Source organism: Athene cunicularia (assembly GCF_003259725.1).
Source record: "Athene cunicularia isolate RWA chromosome 9 unlocalized genomic scaffold, athCun1 chr9_part2, whole genome shotgun sequence".
Taxonomy (NCBI): Eukaryota; Metazoa; Chordata; class Aves; order Strigiformes; family Strigidae; genus Athene; species Athene cunicularia.
In genome coordinates, this window is record NW_020799111.1 from 735,185 (window position 1) to 748,827 (window position 13,643).

At 45.7% G+C, this 13,643-nt stretch overlaps 1 protein-coding gene across 1 annotated transcript in view; it reads left to right on the forward strand.

Moving 5' to 3' along the window:
* Positions 1-4,844, forward strand: part of FBXO45 (F-box protein 45) — a 6,068-nt gene extending 1,224 nt beyond the window's left edge. Inside the window, exons 2-4 of the mRNA XM_026855378.1 lie at positions 10-126; positions 337-693; positions 2,613-4,844. Of these exons, the coding sequence (XP_026711179.1) occupies positions 10-126; positions 337-693; positions 2,613-2,798 (660 nt within the window). The 3' untranslated portion in view covers positions 2,799-4,844. The remainder of the gene's footprint in view (positions 1-9; positions 127-336; positions 694-2,612) is intronic.
* Positions 4,845-13,643: the final 8,799 nt, after the last annotated feature.

A 13,643-nucleotide genomic window follows, 5' to 3' on the forward strand; every position in this document is an offset into this window, starting at 1 on the left:
GTGTATAAGAGACAGCTGCACGGCGACGAGAACAGCGAGGTGTGGCGCAGCTTGGCGGCCCGCTGCCTGGCCGAGGAGGCCCTGCGCACTGACATCCTCTGCAACGTGCCCACCTACAAGGGCAAGGTGAGCCCAGGACCCCCCCGCCTACCCGCCCATCCCCTCAGCAATCCCCTCAGGGACACCCCTCCCCAGACTCTCAGCAATCCCCCCAGGCGCTCGGGGACACCCCCTCTGGCCGCTAGGCCCAGCCGCTATTGGAAACCAACGGGGAGAGGAGCCTGAAAAACACGACAGGATTCATCTCCCCCTTCCCTCCCTCTTCTCTCCCCTCAGGTCCGTGCCTTCCACCACGCCTTCAGCACCAACGACTGCTCGCGGAACGTCTACATCAAGAAGAACGGCTTCACGCTGCACCGCAACCCCATCGCCCAGAGCACGGACGGGGCGCGGACCAAGATCGGCTTCAGCGAGGGCCGGCACGCCTGGGAGGTGTGGTGGGAGGGCCCGCTGGGCACCGTGGCTGTCATCGGCATCGCCACGAAGCGGGCAGCCATGCAGTGCCAGGGTTATGTGGCCCTGCTGGGCAGTGACGACCAGAGTTGGGGCTGGAACCTGGTGGACAATAACTTGCTGCATAATGGAGAGGTGAACGGCAGTTTCCCCCAGTGCAATAATGCACCCAAATACCAGGTGAGCGGGGCTTGGCACGGGCTGGAAGCTCCACCATGTCTGAAGTGCCTGGCTGTGAAGATCTGTCCGCAGAATTGGTCCTAAATGCCAACTTAAGGGTCTCTGCCTTTGTTGCAGAAGGCAAATGATTCCACCTCGTGAGGCCTTTCCCCTTCATTTACTGCTTCCTTCGGCTACACCTCTGTGTGGTGTTCAGTGCTCCTGACCCTCAGTTGGTTTTGCTCTTTTATCTCAAATACGAGTGTGAAGCACGTACCATGGGTGCCTGTTTAGACACCATGTTGCTTTTTGAAATAAAAGCTAGAAAGACTGTTGTAGCCTTCTGAAGCAATGACTTGCCCCACAGCAAAGTGAATGTCTGTGGTATTTTACCCCTTTGTTGTATAGCAGTGCGAGCAGAGATTAGTGCTTAGGTAAGAGTCTTCCTGCAAAAACCTGCAGCAGTGCTGAGTGCTGCTTGTTTGCTGCTGGCAGCACTCCCATAGGTGACATCTCTGGGCTGGATGCGATGTCCAGATAATTCCAGGTTATTAAAGAGCAAGTGCCATTCCGCTGTTCTGTACCTGTAGAAATATTTATCTTTGTTCTTCTGGATGCTTGCACAGCTGTATTTTGCCTGCTGGGTTTCCTCGTGTTACAACTTAAGCTGTATGTGTTATCATTTCCATCTCACAACGCTGGGGTTTTGCACGAGTATTGGCTTATGTTTCAGTTAGGGGTGAAAATCTGTGTAGTAATTTGTATCTGGTATTCTGACATTTCATGTAAAACTTCACCGGTAAGCACTTGGCAGTAATACCTAAAATAAGTGTAATTATAGAGATTTATGACTCTTTCCTTTTGCACGTTCTCTAGCATGCGAATTGGGTCTGCCTTCTGCTGTACTTGCCTAGGCCTTTCTGCAGGGGCAGGCTGAGGGAAGGTTTTGAAGCTGAGAGTTCCCAGCTCACCTGGGGACTCAAGGGTGAACGCAATCGCTGCTTTTTCAGTAAAAGTTGATGAGAGCTCGGATTGGTGAATCTTGAGAGTATTTTGTGTTTATTAAGACCTGTATAGTGATCTGCTCGTAGAAAACATACTTAAAGGAAACACACGTTTTTTGGTGTTGGCTAGAAGAAAAATGTGTTGGCTGGAAGAAATTCCTAGCATTGGGGCTGGCTGATGAAGAATCAGAAGTTTGTGTGACATCCTGCTGTGCTTGCTGCTGGCGTCTGGGACTTCTATTTATGTCTAAAATGATGTGTACTAGATAAAAGCAGGGAGCAGTGTGTGCCCAGATCCTAGTCTCTTCCTGTGTTCAGTGTTGGCTTCACTCAAATGTGTACGTGTGTGTGTGTGTATATATTAGGTTTTTCATCCTTACTTTGCCTAAGCTTTGCACTGGAATTTCCTTCTGTCTTGGTGAGGGAATACCTCTGTCAGTGACAGCACCTGCCTAGTAGTGTATTCTGGTATGTTTTGTACATGGCGCTTACCTGTCTGAAACAAGTTAATTGTCTTTAAAGTTGCCCCTTGCAGAGCAATTATAGCTCAGTGATAGCAACAGCTCAAGTTCAGGTAACTTGGAGGACATTACAAAGTTTCCAGAACTCTGCAATATTCTGAAGCATGTGGCATGTAGTATGATCACTCGGTGTTCTTGCAAGGTTCATATGAGCAGGGTTATATTTATTATCATGTAGGTGGGTGGATACAGGCTGCCCACTGGAATTGGGCAGCAGAGGTGCTCAGGATCCTAGTGCAGGGGAGCAAAATTGAGAAATTTCTGTCATAGAAGTAACGCAATTATGAGAAACAGGAAAACCTTGCTTTAAAATAACCTGCGGCGTTATACTTGGGCTGTGCTTTATTTTTGTGTTGCCATTTGAATATGCTGACTCTTTCTTTGTTTTATTTCCCGCTCCTGTCTCTGTTTCCAGATAGGTGAAAGGATTCGAGTTATCCTGGACATGGAAGACAAAACATTAGCATTTGAGAGGGGCTATGAGTTCTTGGGAGTTGCCTTCAGAGGACTGCCAAAAGTTTGCCTGTATCCAGCAGTGTCTGCTGTCTATGGTAACACAGAAGTGACTTTGGTCTACCTGGGAAAACCTCTGGATGGATGATGTGGATTTTGTTGGGACATCGAAATGTGGATGATTGGGAGGAGAAATCTGCATGTTGGTTAGAGGGAAATGTGTATTAGAGGAAAAAGAAAAAAGTGTGGGTGTGTGTCCAAGAACCATCGAGGGAATCACACGGAGTTTTGAAACAGAGGACCAGCCATACTTCAGGAATTGTGTTACATTTCCTCTTCTACCAGGCCAGAAAAATCCTCAGGGTTGCAGTTGGTTGAGTGGGAAGCTGACACATGCATGTTGCAACAGATTTCATTGCTAAGATGGCAGTGTGTGACCTCAGATATTTAAGAAAGGATTTGATACAAAACTGCTTGAGGAAATTAACCTGAGATTTGTAAGTAGCGTGTTTTGTGAAAGACTCCCATTTCAAAACTGCTTGTTCCTTCCCTTCCCTCCTTTGGGCCAACATGGGTACCAGAGGAGAGCGAGTCTGGTTGGGTTTTATTTACAATTTTTAACATACTGAGAAGCGTGGTCTGTCTGGACTGCCCTTCTCTAGTATAATGATACAAAACGTGCAGCTATTTTTCAGTGTATTTTAAGGGTTGTATATATAGAACACGTTGAAAAGAGCAGTTAAAGGAAAGGGTTTGCTTTATTCTAACTGGGACATAATTTCTTAAAGGGAAACCCCTCCCCCCACTACGTGGCATCAGAAAGTATACCTCAGACAGGTATATAACATTCATGTAAATGTACTTCTGTTGCGTTGTAAAGCATTTTGGGATGCTCTTGTGGAGTACGGTGCTACGTTGGGTCATTTTCTGTGAAAGTTTCCATAGTTTTAGCAACAGTTTTGTTCTCTGTAGGAAACACAAAATGTTTTCCCCACAAGTTCCCTTTCACCATAATTTGCAGTCCCCTTTAGGAAAGGAAGCCACAACACAGCAGTGAGCTTATCTTCCTTCTGACATCAAAAACGCTGACTTTTAAAAGCATTCTTACGCTTTCTAATCACTGTGGTGAAATGTTTCAAATTAATGAGGAAGGAGCCTTCAGTTTCTGAATCTAGACCTTTTTTTTCAGCTTTAATGGCTTTATAAGGCTTTAAGACTTGGCTGAACCTTTATTTCATGAAATAAAATCCCCCAATACCCAAGTATTCACCTGTCTGTTTTCAGTCAGGATGAGTAAAACTCTCACCACCCCTTTGATGGGGGTTTTGGATCAGGTTCAATGTTTGGGCTTTTCACTTGCACCCGTTTTCTAAAAACCATGTACAAACCCCCCTGGTGTGTTGGTGTGCTGGCATAGGCAGGCTGGGGTGGCTGTGAAGCTGAGGGGTGTGGTAAGGAGGGACTTTCTAGCGAAACCGCTTTCCTCTGAGGGTGAAAGGTCTGTAGGGAGCCCCAGAAGGGCTTCTTTTAATAGGGCATTACAATCTGCAAGCCCTGTGGCTGGCTCTTGTCTCTCGTTTCTTGTTGATTGGTGTTTCCCAGAGGTGTCTGAACCATTTCAGAGTTGGGCATGCTTTTCAGAGAGGGAGGAGGAAATGTTTATACAACCTCTTTTTGCTTTATTTGTGCTAGAGAATGTGAATTGCTTAATATTGGACACTGGCAATGCTCTGAGCACAGAAGAGAGGGGAATTCCTCTTGGGCTGTTGCTCATTTCCCCCCTCCCCCAGTTACTGGAGTAATGTAAGGAGAGCGGTGCAAGCAGGTGAGGCTCCTAGTTTGCTGCTGATGAGCTATTTCTGGAGTGCTTTTTACCTAGTAGATAACCAAGTTCTGCACTGAAACAGAGTACATCTGTCATTACCATTTAAAAGTCTTTTGAAGTATTTATTTGTTTTGTGTGTTTTTTATTGCTTAAAGGCAATATCAAGGTCTGTTCCTCTTGGCTGCGTTAAAGAAACAAAATATGCAGCGAGAAACGAAGATGTTTTAAGTGGTGCTGAGGACAACTGAATAAATTATGTAGGATGGGCATACAAGTACATTTTGGAAAAATCTGTTACAAGCATTGATTGTACTAGACTGTAAAGTATGTATCTGCATAGCAGAACCATGGGGCATGAAGTAGGGAAAATAGGAAACGGAACTGTCCAATTTCAGAAAATAAAATTGACCTGAGATGAATGTATTCTCAGTGCAGTCCTGAAAGACGTGACCTCAGCACTTGTTCATGAATCCAATTAGATGCAAGTAAACCCTGAGAATTTCTGAGGAGTTTTATTCACAAAATAAGATTAATTTCCATTCTTCAGACTGCATCTTACTCTATAAATAATTTCCCTCTAAATTAGAAATGCTGAAAGTTGAACATTCCTCAAGGGTGGGTTTGGGGGGGGACTCACTTATGTAAGATTATAACTTATTCCTGGAGACCGATGCTGGCTGTACAAAATATTAAAATAAACTGCTATAATTCAGAAGGTTATATTGGTGTGGATTGTTGTAATGACATCTGTGGTGTGGCGATAGGAAAAATGGAGCAGCAGCTTGGTGCACCAAGAAGATGGAGGTGTTGGGACTGTGTGATTTGCTGTGTGACTGCTTGGAAAGAGAAAATCTGATGAGAGGTTAATGAGAACTTGAAAACTCAGTGGTCCAATAGCCATGCTTGGGAAATAGTGTTCTTTGAAACAGGGATGCTCATTCCTGACCTTGTGGGAAAAGGCTTTCCTGTCTGCTGGATGCCTCTTGATTCGAGTTGACGTGTTGTGCATGCTGCTGCAGCTGCACTGCTGATGTACCGAGGTGCCTCCTTCCTGAGTCAGCTTCTCTCATTCTTTATCTTTCTGTACGGAAGTTCAGTATTTCATGGTGCTTCTAGGAAGAAGTAGATGATGTTAGGAAGAAGTAGGAGACTGTGTTATGGTTGTGAGCTCCGAGGTACTTTCCAAACTCTCTGCATAAAGAATTTGCTTTTAAGCGTTGAACTTTTGGTGAGCATCTCTGTGAGCTGCTTCAGGAGCGAAGAGGTTTGATGCTGGCTCTCCCAAAATGTAGAATTGCGTTTTCTAGCCTGAGATCCTTCAGAGCCAACTAAACAGCTGTTTGAAGTATTTTCCCTACCTGACCCCTGGTGATTTAAGTGCTTTGGTCAGGAGAAATCTCAACTGTTTATAGCTTCCATAACAGAAATCAATCAGATTCACAGGTCTTGGCTTCAGAATCCTGCAGGACATACAGAATCTTTTGATAAGTGAGCATTTTGCCTATCATTTGAATAAAACTCGGAATTTCTTGTGGTTTAAGCATGCTGTGAAATCTCTTGGGAGTTTAACTGTTGGTCGTCTGGTCTGGCCTTGTCTCCACGTCTGAGGAAGCAAAGAGCTCAGTGTGACCGTTTTTTCGGGGCAGTCTGTTCTTGGCTTTGGTGGTGGCTTGTGTTGGCCCAAAGTCAGTTATGTGGCTTCTTTTTCTTTAAGAGGACAGAAACGTTGCTGGAATGAACTAGTAAATAAAGATGGCATGGGAAACTTGCTCTGGTGAGGATATCTTCTTAAATGATTTTTCCCCACTTAAAATGCAGCGGTGAGTACATTTCTGTGAGCCTTGTGTGTGCCTTCTACTAGCAAATGCCATTTGGTTTTGTTACTTTTGGCCATGTTTCAGTTGACAAAACTAGCCAGGAACAGATGGCCTTGATCCTGTGGGCTGAACTGCTGCTGCCTTGGATGTAGCTGGATTCCTCTCTGCCTGCCTCTAAATCTTATGGCAAGCTGGAACATATTAGCTTTTCTCACCGCTTACCAATGATCTACATTTTTAAGTTTCCTTAACACATGGGTGTGTTTTCCAGATGGCTGCCTCTATGTTTTTCCTCTTCCATTTTCACTGGGATGATGACAGCAGCGATAAATTAAAATAATACTTGTCCTGATAATAGTTTGGTTGTACAAAACTTATTTTCTTTAAGTGTTTGAGAGGTGACCAGCCTTCAGTGATTCCTGAACCTGTATATTTCAGTACTGGTATTCCAGTTCTAGCTAAATCTTTACATGTTATAAATATCTCTGGACGTTGGCAGGAATGCAGATATAAGTGCTAATGTGCTGCCATTCTCTGCAACAGTGCTGGTTCTTGCCCGATACAGATAATTTGGTGAAATCTGTAGCCATAAAACCAGCAGTATTGAAATCTGCTCTAGGATCCTTTCTACATGTACAAAACACACTTTTAAATGGTTATGAGTGGGACACGTTTGATTTCAGTGACAGTAGTACACACTAAGGCATTATTCAGCTGAAAGGGAAATTAAGTGGTAAATGAATAAAGAAAGTTTTTTGTGCAGCGATGCTGAACCTGCTAATTTATAAGCAGCTTTTTTCATACTGCTGTATGCATATTATGTGACTTCCAAATGAATTCTCACACCTCCCCACAAGAGGGCAAAGTTAACAGTGCTGTGGGAGCCTAGACTTTGAATTGCCGAATCATTGTGCAAAATAAAATGTTTAATGTGGAACCTTCTCCATTAGCATTTGCTTCCTGTCCTCTTTAAAAAACGAAACAAAACCCCTCAACTAACAGCTGATTGTTGAGAAGTGGATAATGGACATAGATCTCTTTAAAAATATTTATTCATTTGAACACTTGCTCCTGAAATTAGGCTGGACAAATCTTTGCAGTTCAGAAAATTACTTTCAGTGGCAGCAAACTGAGCTGAGTCTCCAAGATCACCTTAAAAGACAGAAAGGGATTTGAGAGGCTTAAATAAAATGTCACTGTTGCCGTTCAAGCTCTAGTTGTTCCCAGATGTGTTTTTCTTCCTCTCAGGCATTTATGACCAGGAAATAGTGATATCATCAAAAGATTATTTAAAAAAAAAATTCCATTGCAGTGGGGGAAAAAAAAAAATAATTGAAAAGGGATTTTAAAATCAAACTTGTTGTATGTTACAAGTGTTGTTTATTCTTCTGCAGTTTTACCAGCTTAAGAACCAAGGGTGTTTTTTCCCTTCCATGCCTGCACTTGCAGATTTGTTGTGAGCTAGCTGGAGTTGTTTCATGTTTACTTGATTTATTTTGGTTTTTTAATCCATGTTGTTCTACTTACGTTAAAAGCTATAAATTTACCTGCAGGCAATGTTTGAATGGGGAAAAGTATGAAGGTATAACCTTGCCTGTTCTTGTCTTTTGTTTAGCGTCTGATCTTGTGAGCTCCTAGTTTCTGCAGCTAAACCTTTGGTAATTTTATCCAGAAACAGCAGGAGCATTGCTGTGTAAATGAGTGACTATCCCAACCTTTCTATGTCTACAGTATTTTAATACTCAGGGTGGGCACTGTGTCCCTAAATATTTCACTGTATGTTTTGCAAAGTGATTTTTAAAATTATATTGTCCTTTCTTAAACTTCTGATTTCAGGCCGTGAACATGCTCTTGTTTGCAGAGTGCAGCCTGCACATCTTTAGAGGCATGCTCTGAAGCCAGGGACAGCTGTGGAAATGGCTGGTTTACAACAGTGTGTAGGCTACAGCTACAAACACCATTCTCTTGCAAACATTCAAGCTCGGTTATGTACCTGCAGCAAGACAGCGCTTGCATCCTTTGTTCCTGATGTCTTTGTTTAAAGCACTCTGTCAGCTTCAGTTTGCAGCAGGTGAGTTGAAAATCGAGGCAAGACAAAACCTAATCATTACAGGAAGCACAGACCTATTTTCAACCTAAGTAGGTGAGCATGTGCAGTGTGTATGGGCCTTCCCTTGTCTCTCTGTAGCTCAGTGCATTAAATCCGAGAGTGAGTCAGGTACGGGCTGTTCTCCATCCACCAAACCTCCAGGGTACCTGGTTGCAGGTCACAAACTGCTGATTGCAGCTTCAGCTGCGAGAAAGACTTTAGTAATTGGAGACTGAAAGCCTGCGAGTTGTTAAACCAAGGTTATGAAGTTTTGTTTCCTATGCTTGGGAGAAGTAAGCAGTATCCAATTTCTTTTAAACAGTAATTTAAGTACATTCCACCAACTTCAATAAATGAGTTAATAGTTATAAAGTGCTGGACAAGCCTGTCAGTAAGGAAATGGATGTTGACCGAAATGACTGTTGTATGATATTCCAAACACTGGTTAAAGCTTTTCAGCCTCTGTTTGGCACTTCCAAATCACCTTTGGGGGTTTTATTTGTTGGCTTTTTTTTCTGGTTTGTTTGGGTTTTTTGGTGCTCAGGTGACAGAGGACATTTTCTCATGCCGGATCCCATCTGACATTGGGCACCTGAGCCCTTCCACAAGGTCTTGCTCAAGAGCAGAGCTTGAGCGTAGGATTTCGTGCTTTGTAAATGGCCAAGAGATTTTATCTTGGCTTTAGCATGTGATTTTTTTGTCTTATTCATGGAAAAATAATTGACACATGCAGAACTGGGGCAGAGTTGAAATAAACATTAGTGAGACTCAGGAGAGCGTGCAGTACGTAAGTAAACTGGGTTTGGGTGTCAACCTGTGGCCCAGTGATCCTGCCCCACCATACTGTGCATCTCTGGCACATGGCTTCTCTTTCCTGGCAGAGTGTTAGCTGTTCTTCTCGGAAGAAGAATGGAGTGCAGGAGCAGATGATCTACTTTATGAATTGATGCATCTGTTTGAGCTTACCCCCCCTCACAATTCTGTGTGTGCTGGGTTTGTGTGGTGGGGATTTTGGTAGTGGGGGAGGTGGCTACAGGGGTGGCCCCTGTGAGAAGCTTCTCAAAATCTTCCCCCAGCTCCAAGTCAGACCCACCTGTGGCCAAGGTGATGGTGGCTGCACCTCTGTGATAACATATTTAAGATGAGGAACCTGAGAGGGGGTTTGGGGAGTGGACTTTGAGGACCGGTTATGAGAAGGACACCTCTGTGAACACCGGGGTCAGTGGAAGGAAGGAGAAGGAAGGGGGGGAGATGTGCTGGAGCAGACAGCCCCCCTGTATCCTGTGGTGAGAGGGCAGGGCCACCCCCCTTGCCTCCCATGGAGGTCACCAGAGCAGATTCACCTGCAGTCTGTGGAGGACCCCGGGACTCTGAGGGCAGAAGCTGCCCTCGCTGCTGCAGCCTGGCGCTGGGAGGAATGCAGCACGTGGCGGTGACCCACGCGGGGCGTCTCCAGAAGAATGTGTCCCACCACAGCGAACAGCGTGTGGCGGACTGTCTCCCACGAGAGGGATGCCCCGTGGGGCAGGAGGAAGAACGCAGAAGAATGATTTCCCCCCTCCTTGGAGGAAGAAGCAGCAGGACTGACTGCACCTCCCATCCCCTGTGCTGCTGGAGGATGAGGTAGAGATATTGGGAACAAAACTGAGCGTGGGGGTAGGTGTTTAAGATATGGTAACGCTTCTCACTGTCCCATTCTGTCTGTTAAGTGCCATTATCGTTAGTGTTTTGAATTAAAGTGACAGCTTTTTTCTTCCCCTAAGGAGCCTGACTTTTGCTTGTGACCGTTTATGGGTGAGCAACCCCTCCCTCCCCTTATCTCCATTCCTGAGCCTTTTTTGATTAATTTTTCTCCTTCCTGGCGCTGGGGGAGGAGAGGGGTGAGTGAATGACTGTGGAGTGCTCAGTTTCCCTCTGGGCTCAAACCAGGACACTGTTAATTGGAGATCTCAGACTGAAAGGTAAAAGCCTGCTTTGAGTCTCTCCTAGATATAATTGTGGGGATGAGGTTTCAGATACAACAATGATGTTGCTTTCATGTTAGAGTTTATTTTAAAAAGACACAGAAACTTATATACTGGCATATTTTTTTTCCTGTTTTTTTAAGTGAGAACAAGGAATATGCCCTAAGTGCAAGAGGGCACTCCAGTCCTGAAACCCTGCAGACTGGCTTTTCTTTGTCACTTGTCCCAAAAGTATCAGGTTAGAAAGTAGGGCTGCTGAGCCCCATGGCTGAAAACCCTGGGAAAGGAAGGCTTTGGAGTGTGAATGCTCTGGCTTGCTTCCAGCCCTGATTGCAAGCCACCTTGCTTGTGAGATAAGGCCATGTAGCAGGGACGTTGACTCTCCTGGCCAGAGGGGAAAGCTGGGTGGGATACACATAGCCCTATAAGGAGCTGAGATAGTTTCACTTCCCTTCGTATTAATGACAGAATTACTCACTTCTCTTAAGCAAAACGGCAGCAGGAAGAAAGTACGTGTGACTATAGATGTGAGTAGTTTTTCTTGCCACAATTTGCATTGCTGAATGATGTCATGGCAGTGACTTGTCCATACCTTCTCCTTCTGGTGACTTGGAGCCTCCAGTCCTGACAGTTTTTAGCATAAAACTTTGGTGAATGTGCTGGAGTAGATGGGTCAGGGGTTTTTATTGCTTTTAATAGTTTCTTTTATTATACAGTAGAAAAATAAAGGCAATTTATCCACATCTGGCAACCCTGTGGGAAAAAGTTGAGCAACGCTTTCAGGTCTAGGTGCCAGTGAAGACCAAACTGCAGATGTAAGCAACCTGGTCGTGGGGGTTTCCAGCTCCTGAGGAGATCTAGGAGGAAACTTCTGTTGTCTACTCTGGCTTCGTGCACTTGTTTCTCCTGCAGGTGCATTGCAAGAAATTCTCTAGAGCATCTGGACTTGCAGTGGTGTCTGTCTCAGCCCATGATCAAGTGGATGCACTTGGCTTGGAAATACAAAGCTCTGCTCTGGCAACATCTGATGTGCCCTGCTGCGCTCTCTGCTCTGAAGATCTAGTGATCCGGATGCTGTGCTGCTCTCCGAGAGGAGGTTCTCTTTGGCGTGGTGGTGGATCCCTCGTGCAGACCTCAAACCCCCAGCCTGGGAAAGGCGGGTGGTCCAGGCTACACGAGGCGGCAGGAGCCTGGCCGCAGGGTGGGCTCGGCCGCGCGTGTGGGCAGGCAGAGGGGGAAATGAGATCACTTCTGCGGCTCTCCCTTCTGCAGCCCACTTCCTCTTGGTTTACATCTCGCACACTGTCAGATGGGGGAGAAAGAAGAGGGCAACTGCAAGGATAGAGCTGCCTGTGCCAGACCTGCCTGCGGGAGGGGAACTGGGGTGCAGCCTCGCCCCCCTGGCACAGGGGTCCAGGAAGTGGCTGTGGCCCTTCCCACACAGCACTGCACTCTCAGAAATACAGTTTTGCTTTCTACTAAGACCTATTTCTGCTTGTGCCTTTTCTTTTGGAGACTAAAGACTCAAATTTTCCTATATAAAAATTGCTGCTATGAGGCTCTTGGTTGGTATCTAGGTCCTTGATGAAATGCCATCCAAGCCCAAAGGTGTCATTTTCCCAGTTGTCCACTCTAGAAGCTCACCTGGGTCCTTGCAGACTTGTCAGTCTGATGGGGTTATTTCCTTCCCTCTCCTCCCTGAGCTTGTGTGGCCCCTATGTCTGCAGGTGTTGGCAACCAGCGCATCGCTGCAAAGGCAAGTGAAGAAGCCCAGCACTGTGCTCAGAACAACCCACAATTAATTCTGGGTTCAAAGAAGTTGTCTTCTCTGAGTACCCTCTTTCCATCAGAAAAGCTGGCAAGAGCTAGGAGACTCCTGACAGCTGAAAATGGGGGAGCAAAGGTGAGCTTGGTGGTGGATGAGTGGGTAATCTCGTAGAGCGAGAGCGCACCAGGAACGCGGGCCGCTGCTGGAGAGGGAACAGGAGCAGGAGCAGGGGGGTGGAGTCGGCGCAGGGAAGGATGCTCTTGCTACCGTGGGTTCCCAGGCACACAAGCCGCTGCGAAACCAGAGCCTGAAGCTGTAGTTTGGTGACTAATGTCAGTGCTAGCACAAGCGTTTCCTTGGAAGAAGGCTGAGTGGCTAGGTAAACAAGCAAGCAGGTGGTTTGGCTACAGCTGGGGTGCAGAGTGGGGGGAAAAGGAAGATTTTGAAGTTGATTATAAATTGCTGATTTTTGTCTCTTGATTTCCCCAGCAAGCAATACGCTGTAAGGAAGCTGTGCTTCTTGCAGAGCTCCAGTTCAGCTGCAGTGCTGGGGCTGTAGAGATGCCCGTACTTGTGTACATGGATGCATCCATGCCATCCTGGGGTGGGACATGTCGTTCACTATTCCCTGGGGATAAACTGGGTGGATTCTCATCAAGAAATTCAGCCAGGTGAACTTTGAGAGCTGTAGTTTACAGTTCAGCTTTCCAGCTGGCCATTTTAGCTTTTCCATTTTGGCTGTGTAATGAATTATCTGTTTTCCTTTTCATATTCATAGCTCCTCTTAAATTAAAGGTAACTACTACAACCAGCAGCTTCTGAGATACAACAGACCTTAAGCTTCCCTTGTTTTATCCAGACTAGGTGATTAAATTAAATAACTTCTTTACTGTGTCTTCTTGATGTGTTTGCCTGTATGCACTCCAGCCAAGCAGCAAATGAAAATTTGAGGTAGATTTTAAAGATAAAATTTGAGTTTTCTTTAATTTTCAAAGTCATCCCTGACCACAGTGCCTGGGAATGAATGGGTGGAGGGAGATGCTGGTCTTCATCCTGCAACTGCTCCTCCATTTCTGATGAAGTCCAACAGGTGAGATGCTGCTGCAACAGAACTGGTCCCTCAAGCCTGCCTGATATCTTCTGTAATGCTGTTCACAGTTTCCCATGAGCCTGGAGATCACAATGTTTCTGTAGGTATTTATCTAAGCCTTCCCAGGCTCATTTCCCAGAGCAGCTGATACTTCTCCGTGTCTCTTTTTCCCTTTGAAGGGGTGCTCTCTGGATCCTCTCCTTGTTGGGCAAAATGCTGGAGACCGAGCAGAGCCAGAGGCTCTCCAGTGCTGCTTTGTGCCATCATCCCTTGCAGAACGACTTGTTTAATTCTCTCCAGGTCTCCATGGCAGTGGGAGTAGAGGAAGCCCATGGAGAAATATTTCTGTTTCACTTTGCCCTAGCTCATCTGAGGCTGTGGTCCTGCTGGTCTGTGAACCATGAGTGACCTTTTTCTTGGTGCTTCCACTCCGGAAGAAA